This window comes from Leopardus geoffroyi, chromosome C1, assembly GCF_018350155.1.
Source record: "Leopardus geoffroyi isolate Oge1 chromosome C1, O.geoffroyi_Oge1_pat1.0, whole genome shotgun sequence".
Classification (NCBI taxonomy): Eukaryota; Metazoa; Chordata; class Mammalia; order Carnivora; family Felidae; genus Leopardus; species Leopardus geoffroyi.
In genome coordinates this window covers 94,995,860-95,023,751 of record NC_059328.1, presented here as the reverse complement: position 1 = coordinate 95,023,751, position 27,892 = coordinate 94,995,860, and the positions used below count along the sequence as shown (strand labels likewise).

Sequence of the window (27,892 nt, the reverse complement as noted above, 5' to 3'; positions counted from 1 at the left end):
TGGCCCATGGGGTAGGCAGACATTTCAAAAGGAGTCTATCTCACAGATCTTCCCAAAGCTGCCAATTTAGAAGGTGCTGGGCCAGGTTTGGGATCTTAACAGTTGTGAACACAATGCCCCCTGCTTCTGCTTTTCGAGCAAGCCACACAGGCCTGTGCTCCCTGGTCTCACAGAGTCACTTTGGCTCTTTCCCGAGGACAGTCACCAGGCTACGGACCTATTTTCTTCATGTCCTCATCCCATCCCAGCACCAAACATCCAAACATTTCCTCCCTCATGACAGCCTCCAGCCTTCACGCAGATCAACTGAGGCAAACAGAAGACTGTGGGGTTGTCGCTACCCTCCCCCCCCCCCCCACTTCCTTACACACTCTTTTGCTCTCCAACCCCTGCACAGCCTGTATTTTCACATCTAGAAAGGTTTCCACCCAAATCACTTAAAACCAAGGACACTCATGTTTTGACTGATGGCTTTTATTGCAGAACTCTAGGCAGGAGCAAGATGCACTAAGCAAGGGAGACTGTTCCGAACCTTCGGGAATGGAGGCACAGGTCAGGTTTATGCCCAGTTGCAGCACTCACAGCTGGGGTCAAAGACAAGCCCCACCTGGCAATTCTGCTGGTACCTGACTCCATTCACGTACCTTCTGTGCCAGAAAGAATTTCTGTTATTCGCCACGGGGTAGAGGCCGTTGGCTTTGCCGGCACAGAACCCACTACCCACAAAACTGCCTCCAGAGCTGCTTCCGGAGGAGCTGCTCCCGCTTCCACTTCCGGTCCCACTTCCGCCGCTGGGAGGAGAGGTTATGGGCTTGACTGGCTTAGCAGGGCCGGTGCAACCCGAAATAGCACAAAGCAGATTAGTGGACCTGGAAGGGGCACCCAGATTGCCTTGAGGTGAGGAGACTAGTGGTCTTGAGGCGAAAGTCTGGAGGTGGAGTGCTGTTAGCTCAGGATCTCTGCCAGCGAGGAGATCACATGATTACTCCATATTCAGGAATTAGGAAGAGCTATAATTTCAAGCCACTCCAGTTTTAAACTGAAAACTTCTCTCTTCTTTATGATGTCAAAATCATTAAAAAGAAAAAAAATCACTGAGCACCAGTATGTACCAAATACTTTCCTAGGATCTGGGTATATGTGGCAAGCCAATAACCTCTGGGAGAAAAGTCTGGAAAAAAATTAGGGACGTGGTATTTGTCCTGAAGTACAGACTAGAAACATGTGAGCAGTGCTGAAGGCTCTTGTTCAGTCTCCAGGAGGGCTGAGGGAGGGGTTCATATTAATGACCTCCATATTAATAGGGTCCCCTATTAATGAGGGAGGGGTTCATAGAAAATAAATGCTTATATATTGAAAGTCAGCCTAATTTCTTGAGGCTTTCCTTTAAGACTTAGCCGACCTGGAAAACTCACCCAGGTAGGTCTGGCTTGCCATAAGAGCATAACATGGCTGACCTGGAAGTTCAAGGGTAGGGAAAGAATGCAGCACCTGTGTTTCAGCTGGGCAAGAGCAGTGAGGTGAAATGGGAAGTGACTCCCTGGACAGTGGGGGTGGGCAGATATTAGAGCTGCCTTTTGAGTTACAGAAGGAGCATTTGTCTACCCTGGGCATCCTCCTGTTGTCACTTACTTGCACTCTGCAGTCCAAGGGCTTTCTTCAGGGTATTGATCAGGGGGAACTTGCCCTGGTTGCAGAAAGTGCCTGTGAAGTCATCAAGGTCTATGGCCCAGACCATGGCACCTCCAAAATTGTTCTCCTTAAGCCACTGAGCCTGTTTAAGGATAGAGGACACCAGAGGTCATTTTACTTCCCTGGACTAAGGCTGGGCCCATAGTGTGGCAGAGGGGCTGACTTTACCTTGATATCGAAGCTCTTGACATTATCATAGCCAACCCACTGGTTGCCCTGATAGGCATAAGGAACATCCTGAGGGGTGTCCCATGCCTGAGTGGCTCCATTTCTCAGGAAGGTACAGATCTTTAAAAAATCAAGAGATTCAAATCTTTTAAATGTGACTCCCATGAAAGAAAAAAATAGACACTTGTTTCCTTGTTTTGTTTTTCTCATGTCTCTAATTGGGCGATTTTTCTGTTTTCTAGTTATGGGTTGTTATTTGCAGTAAATAAGATCAAGTTGCTTTTGAAATACTCTCGTTATCCCTACTCTTAATGCTTAATTTTGGGAGCCCACATTAATATGAGAGATATAGTTCTTTCATTCCCTTAGGTGCTAATATAAATGACCTTAAATCTGCAGTCTGATGCTTGAATATTGCACATTATAAGTGCTCTTCGGGCGCCTGGGTGGCTTGGTCGATTAAGCGTCCAACTTCAGCTCAGGTCATGATCTTCAGGTTCATGAGTTTGAGCCCTGCATTGGGCTCTCTGCTGTCAGCACGGAACCCACTTTGGATCCTCTGTCCCCCTCCCTCTGTGACCCTAGCCTGCCTGTGCGTGCACGCGCTCTCTCTCTCCAAAAGCAAATAAACATTTTTTTAAAACTCTAAAAAAAATAAGTGCTCTTCAGACTGGATTAGGTAAGTGAGTTGATTATTTAAACATGTGAAGCATTTAGAGTGATAGCTGTATTTTAAGTAGATAAGTAGTGGACTGAATGAGCGTTCAAGCTTTCTGCAGATTCTAGCCCTAAGGCTACCGTTCAGCACAGCCCATGGAATTCACAGAATTTCCATTGTACAGCCCAGTCTGCCTACCTCATAGTAGGCCCAGAACCCAGACTGCCTGGTAGAGGGCCCAGGAGGACCAGCACCAGAGGTGGGGGCACCAATGCCAGTGTTGGAGGGGTCACTCAGGATGAAGGTGTGGCCGTAGGTAGGGAATCCAACGATAAGCTTCTCAGCTGGGGCCCCATTTTCCTTCCAGTAGTTCATGACGTAATCCTTCAAAGGCAGTGGGTTAGCCAGAGGCTCCACCCAGCTGATGACCCAATGCTTAGTGACATTAGTCCACTGTTCTAACAGGCAAAATTGTACGATGTTAATAACAGATAGGTAATATTTCTTCAAAACATTTTGGTGAAATCATAGTTAACGGGATATGATCAGCCACTAAGGAGCATAGTTATCCAAGTGAGACATTTGCAGAATTTTCTTTGTCCCCGAATCTCCGTGTGATTTACAGCCTCATCTCTGGTCTTCATGTGCATGCGTGCAGAGACTTACCACATTGAGGTAGGCGTCGCGGCCCTTGTCAGTAGGGTATTTGTACAGGGGGCTGTTCTCTGCCGTGTAGCCCTCCCAGGAGCCATGGAGGTCATAGGTCATGACATGGATGTAGCCTAGGTACCTGGGGTGGGGTAAGGGATTTAAAAACATTTCTGATGGTCATCTTCCACACATATGCAGGCAAGCGATACCACTTCCAAAGCCTCCTAAACAAGGTCCCTGAATAGCAAGCCAGACTAAGGACAAGTCTACCTTGCAAAAGAGAGAGCTACAGGAGTTTGAGGATAGGGGGAATCACTCACTGGGACAGCTGGGGGATCTCATAGCCAGACTGGATATGTTGGAGATGCCAGCAGCTACTGCAGCAGTGACCATCAGCCTGGGCCTGTTGATCTGCTTGGCCTCCTGCTCAAAAGCGTCACGCATTTCCTATAGAATAAGCAGGCACTGTAGGTCGTCTATGAATCTGATTTTAGCTCCTTGAATAATCATAATAGGTATGTTTGTATAATGCTTTTCTTTTTCAAGATGTTTCCATGTGTTTTATCTTACTTTTTAGTCTTTCAATATCCCGGTAACGTACATAGTATTGATGATACCAGTCCATTTTAGTGGTATCTAAGATGAATAGAAATTAGACATTTTCACCAAAGTCCCACAGCAAGTTAGTAGCCAGGTCATCACCAGAATGCAGGTCCCAGATGACCAGTCAGAGCTCCACTTATATCACTATACTTTGAACTCACAGTTGCTGCAGGAACTTATATCCAGCTTTTAGCGGTATAGATGTTGCTTCCCTTCATCCAGTAAATGAACCACTTTGTAGGACTGACATCCCGTCAAATGAAACGCTGATTTGGCCAGTAAGGGAAGTGGCTACAGCCAGGTGATAGATTCCCATTCAGCCCTAGCACCTTTATTTTGTATGACTCTAATCTCATTCGGAGGACTGGGTTCAGTTTTTATAACTGTGTTCTTAGGGTGTGCCAGAGTGTGTTCCACGGAAGGGTGGGTCTGAAAACTGTCGTGTGGTACTGGTTAAAGGAAGTAGGATATTTAAACTGGAAGAAGAGAAATTATAGGTGGGATGTTGTAGCTGTCTGCAAATATTGAACTGATAGACTACAGAAGGTGTTTTTTTCCTTGGTTACTTTAGTGGGTGGAGCTAGAACCAATGACTGGAAATTATAAATTATGATTGGAGGCATGTTTCAGCTAAGAATAGAGATGTTCTTTCTGATCTCTCGAGCTGTTCAACAAATAAGTAGATTGACTTTTCAACTAGTGAGTTACTTAATATTGAAGCCCTTGGAGGCTGGCTGATGATCTGCTGTACGGAATGGTATAGTAAGAATCTCTGCTTGCCTAGGTGGCTCAGTCAGTTGAACATCTATCTGACTCTTGATTTTGGCTCAGGTCATAACCCCAGGGTTGTGGGATCGAGTCCCACGTTGGGGCTCCATGCTAGTGTGGAGTCTGCTTAAGATTCTCTCTCCCTCTGTCCCTCTTTCCTGCTATCATGTTCTCTCTTTCTCTCTCTAAAATAAATAAAATGAAAAAAAAAAAGTTAAAAAAAGAAACTCTCTATTTTGAGAGGCTAAATTTAAAAATTATCCTTGGATCTTCTTACTCCATTCACTTTTCCTTGGTGATCTCTTAATTATCTTCCTCTTCTGATGACTTCAATACAGTATATCAAGTCAGGTTCTTTGTCCTGAGCTCTAGATTGGTCTTCATTCAGTGACTACTGGGCATTCTTATAGGAGGTCCTATAGACTCCTCTCATTCTTCATGTCCAAAGACAAATTCATGAGTCCTCCTTGTTCCAAATCTACTCTTTTTGTATTTCCATTTTAGTTAACAGGACAACAAGGCACTCCTTAAAGTCAGAAACTGGAAGCCCTATCTTTTCCACTTTCAATTGGTGTCCAAATCCAATTGATTGTACCCTTGCATACTTGCCCTTTCTGTCCTCTGTTCAGTTCCCTTAGCATCTCTTGCTTGACTTACTGCAATAGCCTAACTGTATCCCTGCCTTCCTACCTCCTTTGAATTTGTCCTCCATGTTTAAGCCAAGAGTTGTCTTTCTAGAACACAAGTTTCATCCTATCTCTCCACTACTTTCAAAGCTGCCCCATAGCCTTGAGAGTAAAGTCCAAATTCCTTAACATAATGTACAAGTCCCACATGGTCTTATTCCTGTGCATGTGTGGCCTCACAATCGTCCCTCTGTCTTCATCTGTGCAGTCCCCATCTTCGCTTCGTTGCTGATACTAGTTGCTTTCAAGACTGAGCTCAAGCGTCCCTTTCTCTAGGAAACTCTTCCTGATCCTGCCCCAGAGCAGAATTAGGTTGCCTCTGTGCTGCTTGATCAAAGCATACTGTAATTGTTGGTTGTTTTCCAACCTTCCACCTCATTTCATGTTCCCTAAAGCCAAGGATTATCTTATTCTTATCTCCAACCTGACACCTCACCCAGTGTCTGGGACAGAGTGAGTAAGTGCTCAGTAATAACAGACAGTCTAGTAGTGTAATGGTTAGAAGCAGTGGGCTCCGTAGCCAGACCGCATGGGTAATTATGACACCTGCTAAGAGTGAGATATTAAGCAAGTTACCTAAACCTTAGTTTCCTCTGTAAAATACAGATTATGGTACTTATAGTATCTAGATCATAGAATAGATGTACAGGTGAAATGAGTTATAATTCTTAGAATAGTAGAATACAGTAGAATAGTGCCTGGCATGTAGCACACACGTGTTGTTGTTATCCTTATGAAAAGCTTCGAATGAAGGCATGCTATCTAAGAATCTTTGGGATGCGAAGATTCTGTCATTCTAAATTCCAGTTTAGTTGCACTTGGGAACCACCGGATTATCATTGGAAGGAATAGGCTTTGAATCTTCTTGGGCTAGAAATTGCCACATCTCTCCTCACCTGCACCAGGACAGTGAAGAGATGCTTGTCCTGAGGGGGGTCCAACAAGAGCCAGGATACTCCCAATCAAAGTCCAGCCCATCAAACTCATACTGGCGCAGGAATTTGATGACTGAGGCAGTGAAGTTCTGGCGGTTCTCAGGAGTGGAAACCATGGCAGTGAGGCTGCAGGAGACCCAAAGAACAAACACAGGGTGAGGGAATGCCTTGGGAGTCCCAACACCTTGTAGTAAAATCAGACTTTTATATTTCTGCCTCAGAGCTCTTCACGGAGACCCACAGCCCAGATGTACGTATGCTTCTGGCTTTCTCCTGTCCTTTGTAATCAGTATTCCGCCAGCCGTGGAATCTCAACACTCCATTTATTTTGTGATCCACCTGGCTCTGAGCTTTCTCCTAGGTTGCGCTTGTTGCTTTGAACACATGGTTACCCAGCTCACTGTGTTCTCCCTCCAGATAGCCCCCCAAGTTCATATACCTTCAGAAAATCTTGTTTATTTGCCTGGCTTTCTCTTCTCTTCCCCCAGGAGGTAAATAGAAGTGCTATAACACCCTTTGCAGGGGTTGTTTTTGAAATACTCTAAGAAGAGGTTGTTTTGAAATCTCCATAACTAAACCCCTGTGAATGGAATCTCAGATTACCCATCTAAATGTAAACATATGAAATAAATTGTGTTCTACCTTAATATTGCTATTCTGGTAGAGTAATTCATTCTAGTAGCCTGTTTGTTTAATGTGGATCCTTCATACCCTGTCTTAGATTGTGAAGTCTAAAGAAACACAGCTTGTTTTCAACAGCAAATGAACACTAGGCTCTCCCACAGAGGACTTATGGGGCAGTTCCAAAGTTCCAGCCTACGATGGCCAGGAGAGTTTTCAGCTGGCTGTTCCTATAAAGCAAAGGATAGAAAAGAGAAACTTCAAAATCCATGAATCCTTCTATTTAAAATTACATCGCTTTACTATTGGGTCTGGTCATATACTTCGATGTTGCCTTGATAAGATATTCTGTAGGATAATTTTCCTTCACTACTGAAGACTTTCTTTATAAAAATTGTGTTGTCATTCATTACTTAGTATAATACTAAGTGAAATAAGTCAGTCAGAGAAAGACAAATGCCATATGATTTCAAACATGTGGAATTTAATCAACAAAACAAATAAACATAGAAAAAAGAGACAAGTAAAAAACCAGACTCATAACTATAGAGAATAAAATGGTGGTTGCCAGAGGGGATGTGGGGGGCTGGTGGGGAAGATGGGTGAAATAGGTGAAGGAGACCAAGAGTACACTTATCATGATGAGCATTGAGTAATGTATAGAATTGTTGAATCATTATATTGCACACATGAAACTGATATAATTACGTTAATTATATTTCAACGACAAAAAAAAATTGTGTTGTTAATCATAAATGCACTCAAGGGATGTCTGGATGTCTCAGTCAGTTGGACATCTGACTTTAGCTCAGGTCATGATCTCACGGTTCATGGGTTCAAGCCCCACATTGGGCTCCATGCTGACAGTGTGGATGGAGCCTGCTTGGGATTCTCTCTCTCTCTCTGCCCCTCCCCTGCTTTTGCTCTCACTCTCAAAAATAAACAAACATTAAAGAAAATAATAAATGCACTCGTAATTCTTTAGGGAAGTCCAAATTATGGGACTGGATTTTGTAAAATTAGGAATCGAATAGCAATAATATGTATAAAACTTAAAAGCATAATTGAATCATATTCTATTCCATCAGATGACATATTGCTTGAGCTTAATTGCTTTCTCAGCCTCCAAGATAATGAATATAAATCAATTGCTTAAAGTTATGTACACTTCCTGGAATAGCAGTTCTCAAACAGTTCATACAACAATGGAGTGCAAGTGTCAGAACGGGAAAACATTAAAATTCTGGGTTTATAGCCTCTTTCTCAGAGATTCTGATTCGTTTGGATTGGGAGAGGGTTTGGCATATTTATCAGGTGCCCCGTGTGATTTTGATTCACAGTCTATGGATCACACCTCAAGAAATACCACTCTAAAGGAGTTTATTTCCTGTTTATCATCACTTAAATTCTAGTAGCTACATTCAAGACAATACCACTACTGATTGTAGCAATGGCCTATAGCCTTATTTCTCCTAGAAATAGCTAAATTGAGCAAATCAGAAATTAGAAGATACTAGGGTTATCGTTTCTTTGTTTTGTTTCATTTTTACACAAATAGAACTTTTAAACTACAATAGACACTTCTGATTTTTTTCAGTTCAGTGATGTCTGATCTTCAGTATCTTCCACCTCCTGCTCTCTGATGTGAGTAGCTAAGATGGCTTGCAGTTTCTTGGGTCATAAAAAAAAAAAAAAGATATTGACAGGGAATCAAAGACACAGACCTGATATATTTTGAATACCTTCTAGAGAAGGCAATGTGTTATGTTATCTATATGTCTGCTACTTAAAGTATAGTTCCTGGACCAGAAGTATCAGCATCATCTGGGAGCTTGTTTGAAATGCAGACTCTTGGTCTCCACCTCAGTCTTGCTGTCTCTGAACTCATTTTAAGAAGATCCCACATGAGTTGTTTCCACATTAATGTTTGGGAAGAACTGACCTAGGAGATAACCAAATTAGATATCTCCCTCTCTCTTACTTGTTTTTCAGGCCGTTGAAAGCTTGATAAAAAGTCACATCATCCCATTCAGTGGTGGTGATCTCGTTGTTCCGCATCCCAGCAAAGGCATAGATCAGGTGAGTACAGAGGCCGGGGTCAATGTCATCAGGCTTGAAGCGCCCAGGCCTGGCTGGTACTGGGCCCAGTTAGTGAAGTAGCATGTCAGCTGGTAAGCGGAACCTGAAAGTAGTAAGAAGTGAAAACAATGACCTGATATAGGTGCCACTGAAATGCGCTGTGAATTTTGGCCCTGCCTCTGTTTCCCTCCCTTTGCCTCAATGCCTGATCTCTGTGTGGTGGTGCTGAATGTAAATACCCTTGCAGATGAGTTCAAAGATTCTAGTTTGGAAACTAGTGACTGACTTGGAGGTGGTTATTTTCCACTTCAACAGATTCATTTGGGGATCTTAAGCCTAAGAACCACTGATGAAAATATGTCTGGTAGTCCTGTGAAGCCCAGTGAATACCAATTTATAATGCCCGGTGGTCATGCTAAAGAGAATAGCAGTGACAGCCAATCCAAAACAACAGATTTTCTCAATGTCAAACCCATCTGTCTGTGAAGTAGACAGTAGTTCCCTTTCCCTCGTGTGGCCTATCTCTTGATTTACCTAAAAAAATACATTAATCAACAATTGCATTATGAGTAATTTATAAAGATTTGTGGTTTATGGTAGGAAAAGGTAAAAGACAGAGTTCATGACTTACCTAGCTGAGCATTCAGCAGAAGGGCCAGACCTAGAGTGAAAGAAAACACATGTGCTCTGTACCAATTGTCTATATCCTGTAGAATCTAATTCTGAGGCCTTGGGTGCCGTCTTATGTGCCATAGGTTGTTATAGCCCAGTGACACTTGTGGATTATGCCGAAGAGTAGGCTTTTCAGTGAAGGCACCAATAGATTGACACTTCCCTCCTCTTAGTCAAAAATGGCCACGGTGCTCTCTTCTTCCACCTTCCATGTCAGTAATAAATGTCACTGAATGCAGAGTTCAAAGTCTACTATCTATGGAAGATGTACTTACTGAAATTACCCAGAATGTACTGTACTCAATGAGTACACATCCATCCATGCTTCACCTCCCTGAACTGGGGAGTACAGCCTTCCACAGACAAGGCATCCTCTAAAGCAGTGAATTCAATATCTCCTGGAGCTTGGATTTTTTTTTTAGAACCACCTTTTAGGAGCCCTTATGGTAGAAGAGAAGAACCATGAACTGTGAGGCAAGACTCCAGATGCCTCTCCCTGATTCCACCAGAGCACTTCGGACATCATTGAACTACAGTTTTCATTTAGAAAAGGTTCTGAAACTATAAAAAGTTTGTAAATCACAGCTCTAGAACAACTAATAAACTATGGCTATAGCTTGGCTCTAAGCAATTTACTCACTTAACCCCTTTAAATGACTGAATTTCTAGCTGACATTTTTATGATACATTAGCAACTCAGTAGGATAGTAGGGGAGAAAAGAGAAGTAACCCTCAAAACAGCAGAACAAAGATAACTTGCATAATTCTATCTCCGTTCCTACTAACTTTCATCCCTGGAAAAGTTAGAGCAAGGACGCAAGCATGTAAATAAAAATCATAGCAATTAAAATGAGGCGGTGCAGGAAGATGAATGGAGAACAAGAAACCATCGATAAGGGATGAGAAAGTCAGACAAAGCATTGAAAGAAAACAAGCCTTTCTTTTAGGAGCATGCCCATGGTATCAATGAGGGTAGGAATGTTACTAGAGTCAAGTGAAATTAAGAGAATGTGATTTGTGTATGTCAGGATTCTCTTGGAAATTTAAAATGATGAAAGAAGAATGGAAGAGCCTAGGGGCGTAATGCGAAGGCTATCAGATCCAGAGAGAAGAAGAAATCAGGTAAGAGTAAGGCTCTGTCTCTGACTGGAGACTCACCTGTGAGGAGAATAAGCTTTGCCATGGCTGTCATTGATACTGGTCCGGCAGAGAGAGCCTGGATTTGCTTTTTATACCATCTGAGTCCCAGGTTATCACGAGGGATTCCAAGTGGAGAGCAATGAACTCAGATGTGTGTATAGCTAATCAGTAAATCAACAGATCTCCGCTCCTACAGACACTACACCTTAGACCTGCAACCTACGCTCCCCCACAACCACCACTTTCTCTGCTCAGTAACAACAAAGCAATGCTATGACCCCTAATAAGGTGGTGGGGACCATCACAATGGAAACCACCAGCTTAATAGCTTTTATGGCAGTTCCCAGGGCTGATAAACATCTGGTTAAACATTCTGATTACATTTTTGTGTTGTGGACATTTAGTGCCTGGCATCAAAGCATGTCTTTAATGGAAAGTAAATAATAAAAACCCTTAGAAGTTATTAGCTGTTTTAAAACCTTTTTTCCTCATGGAATTTTTCATGTATAATTTGTACAATCAGTACAATTATACATTGTATAATTGAACCCACACCTGTTCTTAGGAATGACTTTGTCATGACTATATGATAATTTTATCTAAGAAGGTATGGTTTCCAAAATGTCCCCTCTGAAGGTCAGCAAGAACTCACTAGTGTTCCATAGTTCCAAATTACATCCGGAAGATGTTAAAAAAAATATTTTGTGTTGCCGATGGGTAGAGATGACAGTGATGATATTGAAAGGAATCTCTTTTAATAGAAATATTAACAATTTGGCTATGTCTAGAATTTTATGTTTGGAATTAATTCCAATCAACGTTTCTAAACATTATCCACTACCATTATCCTGTCATAAATTTCCATTTTAGCCAAAATGGTCTATTTGTTGTCCCCAAACATGTCTTATGTGCCTTTGCTTATACTGTCTCTCCACTCTTTGCCATAATGTCTTCTCCTTCTTCTCACTGCCTGCCCACTCTTCCAATTCTTCAAAGCCTAGCTCAGACCCTCTCTTTGAAGCTCAGTGATCTTGTGCTCCTCTGAAATATCTTAGGTACTCTAGTACATATTGTCTGTACCATGTATATGCTACTGTCTTGTACAATACCCGGAATGTAGTTGGTGGGCATATGGGTGCCCATCATGGGATATCAACACCTTAGCCCACTTACTGTGAATGCAGACTGGCTTCTCTATCACACTTAGAAACAAAATTGTACGTATTCACCCAACGATAATTCGGTCCTGAGTGCTTAGTTTCTACTCGCAGGACCAGAGAAGGTCTAGTAGAAATGCTGCCGTGGGGGTGTTGGTTGTGAAAATAATAATATCAACAAACACTATGTGCCAGAGATTGTTCTGCATGTTTATATCACTAAGAACTTATTTTTGCAAGCGACTAAAACAACTCTAACAAGCACAGATTGGTATATTGGAAAAATATGAAGAAGCTCACAGAATCAAAGATAAGAATGTAGGGCTGCCTCAGAGAAGACAGAAATCAAGCCTTTCTTGGGGGAGTGGAGTGGGAAGAGGCCTTAGAATAAACCCTAATTTTATTTTTTATCTATGCATCATTCCACACAAGAACCAAAGTCCCGGGAGAAATAGTCTGTGTAGCTTTGAGCTTGTATCTGGCCCTTGATTAGGGAAAAAACAGGGCACTTGGATATAAATTTCCATCAGGAATGATCACAAAATGGAATTGTAAAAGAGTGGGGACAGTGAATACTGAGTGACTGAAAAATAATGAATGTTCATCAGAAGGTTCTACTTCATTATTTCATTTAGCCCATAAAAATGATTATTACTGTCACCCCAATTTTGTAGATGAGAAAATTGATCCAACAAATCATAAGCACCAGATCCAACATTCAGTGCCAAGGTAGTTGCCTCCAGAATGGAAATCTCCTAGTATTTCCACTGCACTGCCTCCTTATATTAAGTAGGCTAGTTGGTGGTCCAAATTGAACTGGGAAAGGCATTCCCCCAAGGCACCCAGGAGAATATGGTTGGGATAAAGAGCCAGAATTCTGTCAAATCAAGGTTAAGTTAAGGATTTGCAAAAATAGCAAAGCCAGTAGTTTCAGGGTTATCTTGTTTGGCACTATCAGATCTGCTGCTGTTCAGATTTAGTGAGACATTTTCTATTGAATTGGGTGCCTCTTATCCTGCATCCGTGACCTGCAGATAAAACACCCCTTCTTAATATCTCCTTAGGAGCTCCAGGTGAGTCCTTATCAAGCTTGCATCCCATCTGAGCACTTGAGTGTTGGCAAGAATTACAAGATTTAGAGAATAATAAAGGTTTGAAAGGGCTGCATTGTGTATCCTTCCATGTTATTCAATGTTTTTCAATAAGCATTATTTTTAGACTCTCAAATTGTACCATACACATGAGTTTAGATGTGCATTTAAAGAAAAATATTAAAATGAAGACGCTTGTTCCACTGCCCAGCTTAAAAGTGATAATATTATCTTTGAGTGTTACTCTGTATGTCCTTATACAACACTGTACTCAGTGTTTGTCATTCCCCTGAAGCGAGCGATTCTCCTGAATTTTGTGGTAACCATTTCCTTGCTTTATTTATAATTTCACCAAATATACCTATATCCCTAAATAATATATTCAATAGTTTTATAATTTTTATCATATTAATAATATCCTCATTAGTTTTAATATGTTCATTAGTTTTGACTCTGTTTAAGTGAAATAATGCCAAGTGTATTCTTCTATTTCTTGCTTTTTTAGCTTAGCATTAAGTTTTCAAAATACATCCACATTGTTACAAGTAGCAGCTGTTTTCTTATTTTTGTAGCTGTATGGTATTCTATTATGGTATTCTATTAAATGAATATGCCTCAGTTCACTTATCCTTTCTGTATAGAACAACATGTGGGTTGTTTGCAGCTTTTCCCTCTCTATGCTGTTACAGGAATCTCTTAACATGTCTCTTGGTGAATATTTGCAAATTTCTCCAGTGTTTATATTGAATAAGATGGCCGCGTGAAACAGAACATGCATCTTAAAACTTGCTATTTAGCTAGACATCTTTTCTGAAGTATTTGTATCAGTTTGCACTACCAACAGCAATGTAGGAGAATTCCCATTACTCCACATCTTTGCCAAAACTTGGTATCATCAGATTTTAAAATTTGTGTCGTGGTAGATAGTTTTTGTTTTTATCTCTCAAGTGACTAATAGGGTTGAGCATTTTTAAACATTTTAAACATTTATTATCCACTTGTGTTCCTTTTCTGTGAAATGTCCGCTCATGTCTTTTGCCCATTTTTCTTTTTTTTTTTTTTAATTTTTAAAATTAATTTGAGAGAGACAGAAGGAGACAGAGTGAAAGTAGGGGAGGGATAGAGAGAGAGGGAGACACAGAATCTGAAGCAGGCTCCAGGCTCTGAGCTGTCAGCACAGAGCCTGATGCGGGGCTTGAACTCGTGAACTTCGAGATAATGACCTGAGCCGAAGTCGGATCCTTAACCGACTGAGCCACCCAGGAGCTCCTCTTTTGCCCACTTTTCTGTTGGCTTGCCCACTAATTTATTAATCCTTTATAGGAGTGCTTTATATATTTAGAATTGTAATGATTTCTTCTCCCATCAGGGTCTTGTCTTTTCACTTTCTTCATGATGTCTTATGATTTTAAAAAAGTTCTTAATTGTAATGTAGTCAAATATATACAACTTTTCCTTTATGGCTTACTTTTGTGTGTACGTGTATCTTATTAGAAGACAAAAAAATCCCTCCCCACCCTGAGAATATAAATATTCTTTTTTATTTTCTTCTAAACTTCTAAATGTTGCCTTTAAATTTAAGTCCTTGATTCATCAAATTTGTTTTTGTGCGTAGTGTATGGACTACTTTTATTTTGTTCTGTATGGGTAACTAGTTGTACCAGCATCGTTTATGTATAATCCATCTTTCTTACACTTATCTGAAATACCACTTCTATCATAACTCAAACCTGTCACATGTAATGTTATATAGTCATATCTCACCCTACCACCCCCACCTCCTTTTACACACACTGCTCTTATATCATCAGGCATGTCTTAGACACACTGCTCTTATATCATCAGGCATGTCTTAGTCATCATGGTGCTTTATGTTCCCATTTCAAATTTTTTTTTCAACGTTTATTTATTTTTGGGACAGAGAGAGACAGAGCATGAACGGGGGAGGGGCAGAGAGAGAGGGAGACACAGAATCAGAAACAGGCTCCAGGCTCTGAGCCATCAGCCCAGAGCCCGATGCAGGGCTCGAACTCACGGACCGTGAGATCGTGACCTGGCTGAAGTCGGACGCTTAACCGACTGTGCCACCCAGGCGCCCCCCATTTCAATTTTATAATTCACTTATCAACTTTCATGAGAAACATCATTGGAATTTTGATTAGAATTACATGGAATGGCACTGGGGAAAATTGAGATCTTTGTGGTACTGTCTTTCTATCCATGAATATGGGTTGTCTCTCAAACTATTTACACCTTTTGGGGCGCCTGGGTGGCTCAGTTGGTTAAGCATTTAACTCTTGATTTTAGCTCAGGTCATGATCTCACAGTTCAAGGATCGACCCCCACATCAGGCTCTGTGCTGACAGTGCGGAGCCTGCTTGGGATTCTCTCTTCCCCTCCCTCTCTGCCCCTTCCCTGCTCATGCACACACACTCTCTCAAAATAAATAAATAAATATTTTAAAATGTTTACATCTTTTAAAATGTCTGTTAAAAATTAATACAGTTTTCTCCATAGTGGTTTTTCACATCATTTGAAAAAGGTGTATTCCAAGGTACTATATATATTCTGTCTCTATTATAAATGGTATTATTTAAACTTCATTTTCTGTTCATTGCTTGTGTATATAAATGCAATTAATTTTTATATACACATTTGAGTCCAGCAACATTATGAAGCATGCTTATTAGTTTACATAATTTTCTATGCTTTTGTTTTGTTTCCTATGTAGTGAATCATATCATCTGAGAACAATGGCAGTTTTATTTTTTCATTTCTAACATGCATAGCTAAAGAGCCACCACATAAAAAAGCAATGAGAGACTGGCCCATGCGGTCAGTCTAAGTACGAGTGCCAATTTATTCACATACAAAGAGGGACACAACTGGCACAATGGTACGGCCAGTCAATTGCATAGATCAATTGTGGCATACAGCCACACCTGCCTGGCATAGCGGTTCCCCATGGAACAGAACAGGGTACCAAAGTGGACTCTAGAATCATAGACTGGGTTTCCAACCCTGGTTCTCCTTCTTCCTAGGTGTGTACATTAGACAAGTTATTCCACCTGTTGGCCTCGGTTTCCTCACTCATAACCTCTGGATAATAATAGTTCTTACAGGGTCATTGTGAGGATTAAATGAGATCACCTATGTAACTCACCTTGCACTGTACTTAGCACATCTTAGGTATTTAATACATTTTAGCCATTATTAGTCTTCCCAAACTGAGGATCTGAAATCCTTGGATAGACAAGGAGCAATTATGGTTGCTGGTGGAGTTGGCACACTAGACTTTGTGTATGGATTAATGACATGCTTCAAATATGAATTTGTTAGTTTTCTAATATAGGTTTTAAATAAAATACCAAGTCGTGAGAAAATTCTACTTGCTTTTTGCTGTATTTCCTCAGCTGGCAGAGGAAGAAAACTACTAATCCTCTACTACTATCCTCTGTGTGTTTGTAGAGAGGAGTATATAAATTAATTTTTTTTTTAATTTTAGAAATGGTCCTACTTGAAAAAGGCTAACATTCGAATCTGGCAGGGAGGAAACAAAAGTGTTTCAGAAGTGGTGAATTTCCTGCTCTGGAGATGTTCAAGTATAGGCTGGAAGATATCTAAGGTCACCTAGTAAAAGACTTTGATGGTCATAGACAGTAGATTTGCTGACTGTTAGAGCCTCTTCTAACCCATTGGATTCTTACTATTCCTCCGAGAGGGAGGCAAGCTAGACTTTATTGTTCCTATATACAGATGAGGAAATGGAGAATGAGAATTTGATGAAATTAAACAGTCAGATGTGTAGCCTGAACTGAGGCTCAGAGTTGCTGACTCCTAGTCCAGTATTTATCTTTCTTCTTGATGAATTTTATTTCTACTAATGCAGCCTAAGACTGTATTATCTTTTGCAACAACTTCATTGTGTGGTTGTTTCATATGGAGTTTCTTACACAAAACGGACTCAAATCTCACTCACTGTGTGCTTGGGAAATAGATTTTTTTGTAACCCTATGCATATTTTCATTATATACATCATTGTGTTTTGTGTCACTTGTTTATAGTCTACATCTCCTACTAATAGGTAAGCTCCTTGGAGGCAGGTACTATTTTTTATGCATCTCCATATCTCTATGATTTAGGTAGTTCTTGGAATTTCAAAGATGAGACTACAAGTGATGTTGAGGAGGGCTATGACGCCTACCCCATAGAAAGGTGACTTCTTTGTATCCAGAACAAATAATGGACACAGAGTCCCAGAAGGGAATACTGGAAAGCTAAATGGTTGGGTGAACTTTCTGCAGGGTGCGGGTGTCATTTTGTTGAGATCGGCTGAGGAAGATGCTCATTCATAAGGAGGAAGATCCCCTCATGGGTACAGTATACCAACCAGAAAGTGTCATGTATAGCCAGGGTCAACCAGTCATTGATTGTTCTCCTTACTGATAAACATAAGCATTCTGTGGAGATGAACAAGGCCATCATCGGGAGATGCACTACAAAGGTCAAACTATAACTGAGTAATGACTACAACATTGGTCCCAAGTCAGCTCTATTGACCACGGAGCCAGTAACATCCCAGAGGGAAGGAAATCGCCTGCATGGCCTACTAGGCCTAGTACCTACAGTCCTTCACTGACAGGGGCTTACACTGGCAGATACTGGGTGGGATAACTGGGTGGGATAACTCAATAAAATATTTTAAAAGGATAGTGACATTAGGAGATACCAGAATGGCTCCTGGCTCCTCCCAGTTGCACCTACTTCTGGACTATAGATTCAATCAGAGAAAGACAAATACCATATGATTTCACTCATATGTGGAATTTAAGAAACAAAACAAATGAACATGGAGGGGGAGGAGAAAAACCAAGAATCAGACTCTTAACTATAGAGAACAAACTGATGATTACCAGGGGGAATGTGTGTGTATGTGTGTGTGTGGGTGGGGAAGGGGGGGGGTTTAAATAGGTGATGGGGCTTAAGGAGTGCACTTGTGATAGGCACTGGGTGTTACATGTAAGTGTTGAATCACTAAATTCTACACCTGAAACTAATATTACACTCTATGTTAACTAACAGGAATTTAAATTAAAAACTTGGAAAAAAAATAGATTCAGTAGCATGAAGAGTAACAAAAAGAGTCCACCATCTGTGAGAGTTGCATTTAAGAACTTGGGGCAACGTGATTGATAATTCTCCTAGGAGGATCTAATGCAAGACAGTGGGAATGCATCACCACCCCACATCCTATGATTTTAGACGTTTCCTTCCTACCTAGCAAGGGATTTTTTTTCTACCTCCATAAATATCAATGGCATTTTTCTCATACCTGGGACCATCACCTAGGTGGGAATCTTGAACCAACACTTTCCCATTTCCGTGGTCATGCAATAGTTGGAGCCCTTCATTTGCACCAGCACCAGGGTAAGAATGGCTTCTCAGTGCCCACATGGCAGAGTATTGGACCCTGAGCAAGGGAAAGGTCATAGGCCAAGCTGCAATTGGGTAAACCATCAACATCCAGGTAAAGATAGCAGAGACCCAGGCTATTCTCCACCTGTCCCTTAGTGCAGCAGTCCTGATTTCACAGTTGCTAAGACAGGTTTGGGGGAACAGAAAGGAATAGCTGTGGGAAGGGATATCTGGATTGGGTCCCCAAATCACAGTTGTTCAGCACCAGAAAACTTCCTGTCCTCAGACTCCTAGGTTCCTAACAGATGGCTGAGAACAGATGGACTGTTGCTGGGAATGGCTCTATTTAGGATATTTATAGCATTGGGAGAGCAATCCAGTTAGCATACCAGTTGGAGTGAACACTAGGCTTAAGCAATTTGTCTTTGTGTTGACGTATCTGCATTCTCTCACTCTCATCCTCTGTGGGTAATAAGAAACATGAAATAGCCATCAGATTAGGTTTGGACATTGTCTTAGTTTGCTCGGGCTGCCATAACAAAATACCATAGATTGGATGACTTAAACAACAGAAATTTATTTTCTCATAGTTCTGGAGGTTGGAAAGTCTAAGATCAAAGTTGTGTCAGGATTCAGTTCCTTGTGAGAGCTCTCTTCCTGGCTTACAGACAGTCACCTTCTGGCTGTATTGTCACACGAAAGAGAGATAGAGACAGAGGCAAGGCAGATCTAGTGTCTAGGGCACAGTTCCCTTGGATCACAGCTCCATCCTTGTAACCTCATTTAACTTTAATTACTTCTTTAAAGGCATTCTATCTCCAATACGATATCTCCAATGAATGATCCTCTCGTGACCGTCTTATTCTTAGGTAGCCCACAACAATCTAGCAGACTATAAATCTAGGTCTGAGAGAGAGAGAGAGAGAGAGATCCTGGGCCTTAGATGTTGGGGTTTTTTACCTTATTAATTACTGAAGAGCCAAACTCCTCCTGGTGAGATTAGAACATAGGCTCTAACAGCAGAACCTTGGCTTTCAGCTCCACCCACTATCTCAGTATCCAGCGATTGGGAGAACACTTGGCTTTCCCTGGTGTGATCTTAACCCTTGTGATTACAGCACTATTACTGGGTGGGAACTGGCTGAGGTCCTGATTCACATGTCAGCTCTCTGCCAGGATTAAACCCTAGGCCATAGGCTGTAGTTGGTGTCCAGAGGCATAAGGCCAACTTCTTCTCCAGGAGGCCAGCCTTCAGGGCATTGGTGAAGTTAGTCATCACTCCTCAGCTGTCTTCCAAGAAAAACTTACAAAGAACCATCATAACTGAGACATATCTTGGTTAAATTGTTGAATTCTTCAGGCACCACAAGAAAAATTTATCAAATAACTTAAACTGTATGGGTTGATGAAGCGGTAGGAGGTACCCACGAACCCCAAACATCCCCACAACAATATTCGAGGCCAGAGCACAATGGAGCAATGCCTACTATCTAAGGCTAAGTTTACCTGGAAGTAGTTCATGTGAGAGTAATTTATTTTGGTAGTGGAATCCAGGAAGCAGGAATAAAAGATGGAAGAATGAAACAGGGGAAAGGGAAAGACGAATACAAAAATTTATTATTAAGTAGACCATTTCTAGGGGCAACTAGCCCCAGTCCCAGTCCCAGTCCCTTGAGACTGTCTTAGAAGTCTTATGAAATGTGTTTCTAGACCATCCAGAAAGGGAAAGTGGCAAGACCATGATCCCCTGACCCCCCAGGGATGATATTAACTCCTCTGCATGTGCAAGTTGTCTGTGCTCTGGTGGAAGCCTATGTCTGAGAAGCCCCAGGTGGGAAGCCTGAAGTGAATGGCACACACAGGCGTGAAGCGAGGTACTACAACTCCATGAAGGTGATTGAAACTTATTCAGAGCTGGTTGCTGCAACCGTGACTGAAGGTAAAAGGGTAAAGCAGAGAGAATTCGAAATGGTGCTGAGAGGTTTTGTCTACACCTACAGAGTTTTGAAGAAGAGAAAGTATCGGCCTGTCCTGTCATACTCTGCCAAGGAATTTTGCAAGTGTGAAAAGAACAGGCAGGCATTCTCACATGTGAAGGGACCCAAGGACTGTAGCAGCCATGGTGCTACTTACAAAAAGAGTTCAGCTGCAAAGTCAGTCAAGAAGAACAACGATGACAAGTACAAGAAAAGCCATAGGAACAGAACTAGCTCAATATGCAACGCCAGAACAATTAAAAAAAAAAAAGAACTAATACAAAATTTTGAGGAAAAGAGTGAGCCCAGAGTTTTATGTCTAACAAGCTACTGATCAAATAGAAAGCCAACGGTCAGGCATTTTCACACCTGCGGGAAAATGGAAGACCACAGCTTCAGGCCTTTCATGGCAAAGAAAAATGAAACAAAGGAGGAAATGAATTAGAGAATCCAGTATCAGAGAAGCTGTAGTAAAAGTACTGGTCATGAGCATTTCATTCATTTAAACCTAAGAGTTTAGTTCTATTATAAAAGGAAGGGATATTAAAACTATTGCGTAAATGAAAATAACATAAAATCTGGAGGTGACAAGTATCGGAAGAGTGTTAGATGGTTAGTTTTCACACTCTAACATTGAAGCAGGAGCTTAAACACGTAAGTCCAGCTCCTAGTTTCCATTCTCTTTTCATTCTTAACCCATTTCTTTGCTTTCTTTTGAGGCACATCAGATCGGTTTGTGTATTCTGTCTTCAGTTGTTTTCCTTCCATTCTTTCTTGAACCAACTCCACTCAGGCTTTTGCCACTAAGCGGGGTATCACCTCTGTTCTTCGTGATGACCCACATGTTGTTGAATCTAGTGGTCAACTCACAGACTGCATTTTACTTGAACTATTGGCAGTATTGGACACAGTTGTTCACTTTCTTCTCTTTCCAGACACTTGACTCTCTTGGTGTTCTCCCTCGTGCATCCATCCTTCTTGCATCTTCATTACTCTTTGCTACTTTTTTCTGATGCCTCTGGATATTGGAATGCCCAGAGCTCAGTCCTAGGACTCCTTGCTTTCCCTTTCCATACTCACTCTTTTAAAGATTTCATCCATCTATTGACTTTTTTTTATTTTTAAAAAATGTTTATTCATTTTTTAGAGAGAGACAGAGCATGAGTGGGAGAGGGGCAGAGAAAGGGGGAGACACAGAATCCGAAGCAGGCTCCAGGCTCTGAGCTGTCAGCACAGAGCCTGATGCAGGGTTCGAACTCAACAACCGTGAGATCATGACCTGAGCTGAAGTCGGACACTTAACTGACTGAGCCATCCAGGGGCCCCTAGTCTATTGACTTTAAATACCAACTACATTCCAACCTCCCAGACATTCATGTCCAACTGCCTTCTCAACATATCCACTTAGAAAGCTAGTAGGAATCTTAATTCAACATGTCCAAAACTGAATTCATGACGTACTCTGAGAGCCCACTCTACCTTCAGCCTTCCTCATTTCAGTCAATGGCAACTCCATATTTGCAGTTCCTTGGGCCAATATGCTGGAACTATCCTTGAATCCTCTTCTACCCTAGCCATACTCTACATACAATCCATAAAGAAATCTGTTTATCTAAAGACAAAAAAAAGCTTTATTTATTTTTTTGAGACAGAGAGAGAGAGAGAGAGAGAGAGAGAGGGCACAAGTGAGCAAGGAGCAGAGAAAGAGGGGAAGGGAATCCCATGAGGGGCAGAGGGAAAGAGAGGGAGAGGGAGAGAGAGAGAAGTGGGTCTCACTCGAAGTGAGGCTCTTGTTCACCCAAAGTGGAGCTTGAGCTCACCCCATGCGAGACTCAAACTCACAAACCGTGAGATCATGACCTGAGCTGAAGTCAGATGCCTAACTGACTGAGCCACCCAGCACCACCCTCCCCTAAAAAGCTTTAAAACGCAGCCTAAATTCAATTGCTCCTGACCACTGCCTGCTGCTGCTACCCTACGTTGAGCCATCGTTTCTCTCCTAGATTACCGCAACAGCCTCCAAACTACATTCTCAGCAAAGCAGCCAAATTATTTTAAAATAGAAGTCACATCATTTGTCTACTTAAAAGCCTTCAAAGTTTCCTGATTGCTTCAGAGTAAAGGCACAAGTCTTTATAATGCTCTCTAAAGCCTTAAGCCAGGGTCAGCAAGCTACTGTCTGAGAGCCAAATGTGACCATCCTATTGCTTATTTTCTTGTACAGTAGCCTGGGAGCTAAGAGTGAGTTTTACATCTTTAAATGTGTAGAAAAAAAATAAAAAGAACCTTTAGTGACACATGAAAATTATACAAGATTCCAACTTCAGTGTCCATAAATAACATTTTATTGGAACAGAGCCATGCATATTCATTTATGCATGGTCTCTGGCTGCTTTCACCACTATTACGACAGCAGGGTGAGTAGTTGCAGTGAGACCATATGGCCCGCAAAGCCTAAAATATTTACTAACTGGCCCTTTACGGAAAAAGGTGGCCAACCACTGCTTTAAACAATCTGCTCTCTCTTGACCACATCTATAACTTCCCCTACGACTCCTCTCCCTTTGCTCCCTTTTCTCCAACCAGACCGGTCTCCTTGCTGTTGTTCCTTTGCTACATCAGGAATTTTTTCTTAGGGCCTTTGTACTGATCTTTCTCTCCACAATACTGTCCCCCAGATAGCCACAAGGCTAACATTTTTGCTCTCTTATATATTTGCTCTGGTAATTTGTGAGCCCCGTGTAAAATGAAAACACGCAACCCCAGGTTCAAAAATGATTAAGGATCCAAGTGACGTTAACAACAGAGCATTAAAGCAAGCACAGTGGTCACGCGCCTAAGAAACTGGCTGGCCGCCCTATTTCAAACAGCAACCCCTCCCCTAGGAGCCTCCAGGCCCTCTCCTCTCCTCTGCACTTTTTATAACACTTTCCATCATCCAACGTACTACATGGTTTATGTATTTATTATATTTATTATTTAATATCTGTCTCCTCAGCTAAAATGTAAGCTCCATATGAACAGGGATCTTTCTCTCCTTTACTGCTGCATTTCAAATACACAGTATTATACCTGGAATATAGTAGGTGCTCAGAAAGTAAGTGTAATAAATTTTATTGAAAAAAGTGTATGAAATCCAGCAATTACCATGGTTTTATTTTATTTATTTTATTTTATTTTATTCTTATTTTAAACTCAAATAAAACAAAATATACTTATTTATTAAAAAGAGCATTTCTGGGGCACCTGAATGGCTCTGTGAGTTAAGCTCTGACTCTTGATTTCAGCTCAGGTCGTGATCTTGCAGTTTATGAGTTCGAGTCGCATGTTGGGCTCTGTGCTGACAGTGTGGAGTCTGCTTGAGATTCTCTCTCTCTCTCTCTCTCTCTCTCTCCCTCCCTCTCTCCCTTTCTCTCTGCCCCTCGCCTTCTCTCTCTCAAATAAATAAACTTTTTTTTTTAAAAAAGAGCATTTCTACTTGTGATTTACAAAATTTTTTCTGTCTGGCCAATTCTTCTTTCATTTGTACAAATATTGGCTAATAGGTACATAATATTAATAAGTACTCAGAAATATAGTTGATGGAATTAGCCCTCTAGGAAACTGCTGTTGTATTTTGTAACTGTGTAGTATGTTCAACTCCTAAGTTATGTACATGTATTATTTTGACAAAAACTAAAATTTAGATTTTAAAAAAGATAAAGGCTGAGAATTGAAAAAAAGTAGTATGAGTCCTCAGATTGAAAGTGACCATTTAGTATCAGGCAGAAGGGGAAAAAAATAAAACCACACCTAAACATAAAAGTAACAATAAACTAAAATAGTGGAATTGCAGAACTTCAACGAAGAGAAGTGATAAAGGTTTGGTAAGAAGGGGGAAAAAGTAACATTGATAAAATTGACATAAACTTCAATGAATCCTTTTCTTACTTTCAAAACCCCTCACATAAAGCTCTTCAGAGCGGGTAGAACATTCAGCATTATTAGAGATGCAGTTTTGGTGGTAAACATGGGCAGAATTAGAAAAGAAGCCTTCACCTATGATTCTGTCCTGTTGATTTTATTCCAGGCTGCTATGCTTATTTGTGCAAAATTTTGGGTGCTGAGGGATCTCTGTCTTGCCAGGCCTGCATCCTCCCAGCATTATCTAGACAGAATTTTCTTGAATTCTGCTAGAATAAGAAAGTTGTGCAGTTTATCTGTAATATGCCTACTAACTCCAATCCTTTTATTTCTATAGTTGGTGTTTGTCATTTGTGATCATCCAACATCTTTGCACACTGTACCTACTGTTTGATCATTTCTTCCTTACGAATCCCACTTTCCCAACTAGAAGTCAGAAACTCATGTTTCCTGTCTCACTCACAGCTAGTGATCAAGCCTGTGACCTAGAATCTGGCAATCAGTGTGAGTCCTGGATTTCAAAGTAAGCAGCGTAAGAGGTGGCCATATGCGAGAGAATCCACCTTCTAGGAAGTGCCATGGTGGACGTGACTTGTTCTTCCAGGGCAGCAATGGTAAGCTGCTGCCACCCAGTCCTGAGTGTCATTAGCTATAGACAGTTGGACACTGTGCTATCTCAACTAGAGCCACCCCCACAGTAGACAAGCACTGTCTCCATCTCTCTCACTTTTCCAGAGATTCTGTGGGTCAAAACATATATTTTAATAAGTTCCATTATTGCTTGGATTAGCCAGAGTATAGTTTATTACTAAAAACTGAGAACTCTGGCCATGAATAAAAAGCCTTCAATTAACATTGTACTCAATGGTGAAAAGCTGAAAGCTTTCCCTGCAAAATCAGGAATAAGGCAAGTGTTCCCTCTTTTGCTCCTTCTGTTCAGCATAGTACTGGAAGTCCTAGCCAGAGACATTAGGCAAGACAAAGAAGTAAGGTTTTTCACAGCAACAAAACAATAAGCAAAATGAAAAGGCAGCCTATGGAATGGGAAAAAATATTGGCAAACCATAAATTGGATAAAGGGTTAATATCCAAAATATGTAAAGAACTCATACAACTCAATAACAACAACCCCCCCCCCAAGCAGTCCAATTTAAAAATAGACAAAAATGTTCAAAGAATCCATCTAAAGGGCCAAAAGGTGCATGAAGAGATGCTCAACATCACTAATCATCAGGGAGAGCCAAATCAAAACCATGATGAGATATCACCTCACACCTGTTAGAATGGCTGTCACCAAGAAGACAAAACACAATGTGTTGGTGAGGATGTGAAGAAATGGAAACCATCGTGAACTGTTGGCGCGAATGTCAATTGGTTCAGCCACAATACAAAAAGCATAGAGGTTTCTCAAAAAATTGAAAATAGAACCACCAGCAATCTCACTTCTGGGTCAAAGGAAATGAAAACATGATACTGAAAGATATCTATACTCCTACCTTATTGCAGCGTTATTCACAATAACCAGGATAACGGAGACAACTTAAGCGTCCACCAACAGATGTACACAATATACACAAATACACACATACACACACACACACAATGGAACACTATTCAGCCATGAGAAAGAAGGAAATCCTGCCATTTGTGACAACATGGCTGGATCTTGAGGATATGATGCTAAACGAAATAAGTTAGTCATAAAAAGACAAATACTGCATGATTTCACTTACATGAGGTACCTAAAGTAGTCAAACTCTGTGACATAGAAATCAGGATAGTGGTTGCCAGGGGCTGGGGGTGAGGGAAAAGGGACAGTTGCTGTTCATTGGGTATAGACTTCCAGTTTTTCAAGGTGAAAGTTTTGGAAATCTGTTGCACAATAATGTGATTAAGTTAACCCTACTGAACTGTACATTTATGGTTAACGTGGTAAATTTTACGTTATGCTCTTTAAAAAAAAACAAAAATTTTTAAGAACCCCAATTAATACAACCTCCAGTTTTTAAGTCATTTAAACTCGTATTTTAACTTTGCTTTGGATAATAAAGCTTTTTTTTTGTTTGTGTTCGGTTCAAGAAAGCCTTCTAAACAAGGTCTCTGAACAGCAGGCAGACCAAAGATGAGTGTCTCCTGAACAAGTGACACATGGAGGAGATGGGGAAAAGTCATCACTCACCAGGACATCTGGGGGAATCTCATAGTCAGACTGGATGTTGGAGATGCCAACAGCTACCGTGGTGGTGACCATCAGCCTGGGCTTGTTAATCTGCTTGGCTTATTCATAAGCTTCACATGTCTCCTGTACATAGGAGAAAGTCTATGAACATCAACTCTTGAGTTGATTTCCATGACCACTCTTTGAATTAAATTAATCTTTCCCATTCTTCATTCTTTAGCATCCTCACTAGAATAGGATCCTTCATCTCCAACTGATACTGTAGGGAGCTAGGTTTTCTGTACAGCCTCAGTGATCTTTCTTAGACTGGTTGTATGCTCTCCAGCCAAAATGATATGGAACATGGCTCCCCTGCACTGGAATAGTAAAGAGATGCTTGTCCTGAGGAGGGTTCCCATGAGAGCCAGGGTACTCTCAAAGTCCAACCCATTAAACTCGTAAGGGTGCAGGAATTTGGTGATTGAGGCAACGAAGGTCTGGCGGTTCTGAGGAGTGGAGACCATGGCAGTGAAGCTGAGGGAGACCCAAAGAACACTGGGTGAGGGAACACCTTGGTGGTCCCAATCCCTGGTAGTAAAATCAGTGTAGGAAGTCATCTCAAAAAACTTCTGGAGCAGTTCTAACGTTTTAGCCACCAAAAGCCAGGAGAGTTTTCAGTCAACTATTTCTGAGGAAAAAGAAGCAAAGATTTGCTGATCAGAACAAATGGAAAGATCATTCATTTCAACATTAGCTGTTAGAGGGATTGATGCAGCCTCTCATACTGGTTTTCTTCGTTCTCATCCTTATTCCTAAATGGTGAGAGTGATTGAAGTAGGTGGCCTGAGGTTGGTATGTTTCAATGTCTCTACAGTTCTAATTACTGCCTTTGGAGTGAAGCCCCTGGCTGAGGACACTGAGTGCTTCATCAATGCCAGCCTTGAATTGCTTCCAAGTGGAAGATTGTTTTTATCTGAGTCCACAAGTACTTGGACTTTTCTAAATTTCCTTGGCAATGGAGCTGGACTTTAATTGACAACCACCTCCTGTGAGCCAGCCATTCCCCTTAATGTTAGAATCACCTCTGTATTGGAAGTAATAAGCAAGCTTGAAACTTAACTGTGTGCTGCACGTCAGCCTATTTGGAATTGCAGCCTAGCGGCTGCTATGAAAGTTTTTGCTCAAACTACTCCTGAAGGTTAAAACATTTTGATCCTTGGCCCTTTCATTACTTACTTATTTTTTTAGGTCATTGAAAGCTTGGTAGAGCCACATCTCTGCATTCACAGATAGTGATCTCATTTCACATCACAGCAAAGGCTTAGATCAGTGAGTACAGAGGCAGGGGTTGATACCCCCAGATTTGAACCCCCCCCCCCCCCCCCGCCCAGGCTTGGCAGGTACTGGGCCCAGTTGGTGAAGTGTCAGCTGATAGGAAGAACCCATTACTCAAAAGGTGAGAAACTATTGCAGAAAAAGCTCCCTAGAGAGTCAAACATAGCTTCAGAAACCACAGATT

At 41.3% G+C, this 27,892-nt stretch overlaps 1 protein-coding gene and 1 long non-coding RNA gene across 2 annotated transcripts; one reads left to right on the top strand and one right to left on the bottom strand.

Annotated features, from left to right (window-relative positions):
* Positions 1-464: 464 nt before the first annotated feature.
* CHIA (chitinase acidic) lies at positions 465-6,285 on the bottom strand. The gene is given in 9 exon segments (XM_045478629.1): positions 465-840; positions 1,633-1,774; positions 1,861-1,980; positions 2,717-2,902; positions 3,185-3,308; positions 3,490-3,524; positions 3,527-3,616; positions 6,123-6,166; positions 6,169-6,285. Coding segments are annotated over 9 exon segments (1,131 nt in total). The 5' UTR covers positions 6,278-6,285; the 3' UTR covers positions 465-559.
* Positions 6,286-8,374: 2,089 nt separating this feature from the next.
* Positions 8,375-24,953, top strand: LOC123598432. Its single transcript, XR_006712597.1, has 4 exons — positions 8,375-8,426; positions 8,775-8,861; positions 10,562-10,655; positions 24,681-24,953. It is a non-coding gene; the product is annotated as an uncharacterized LOC123598432 (long non-coding RNA).
* Positions 24,954-27,892: the final 2,939 nt, after the last annotated feature.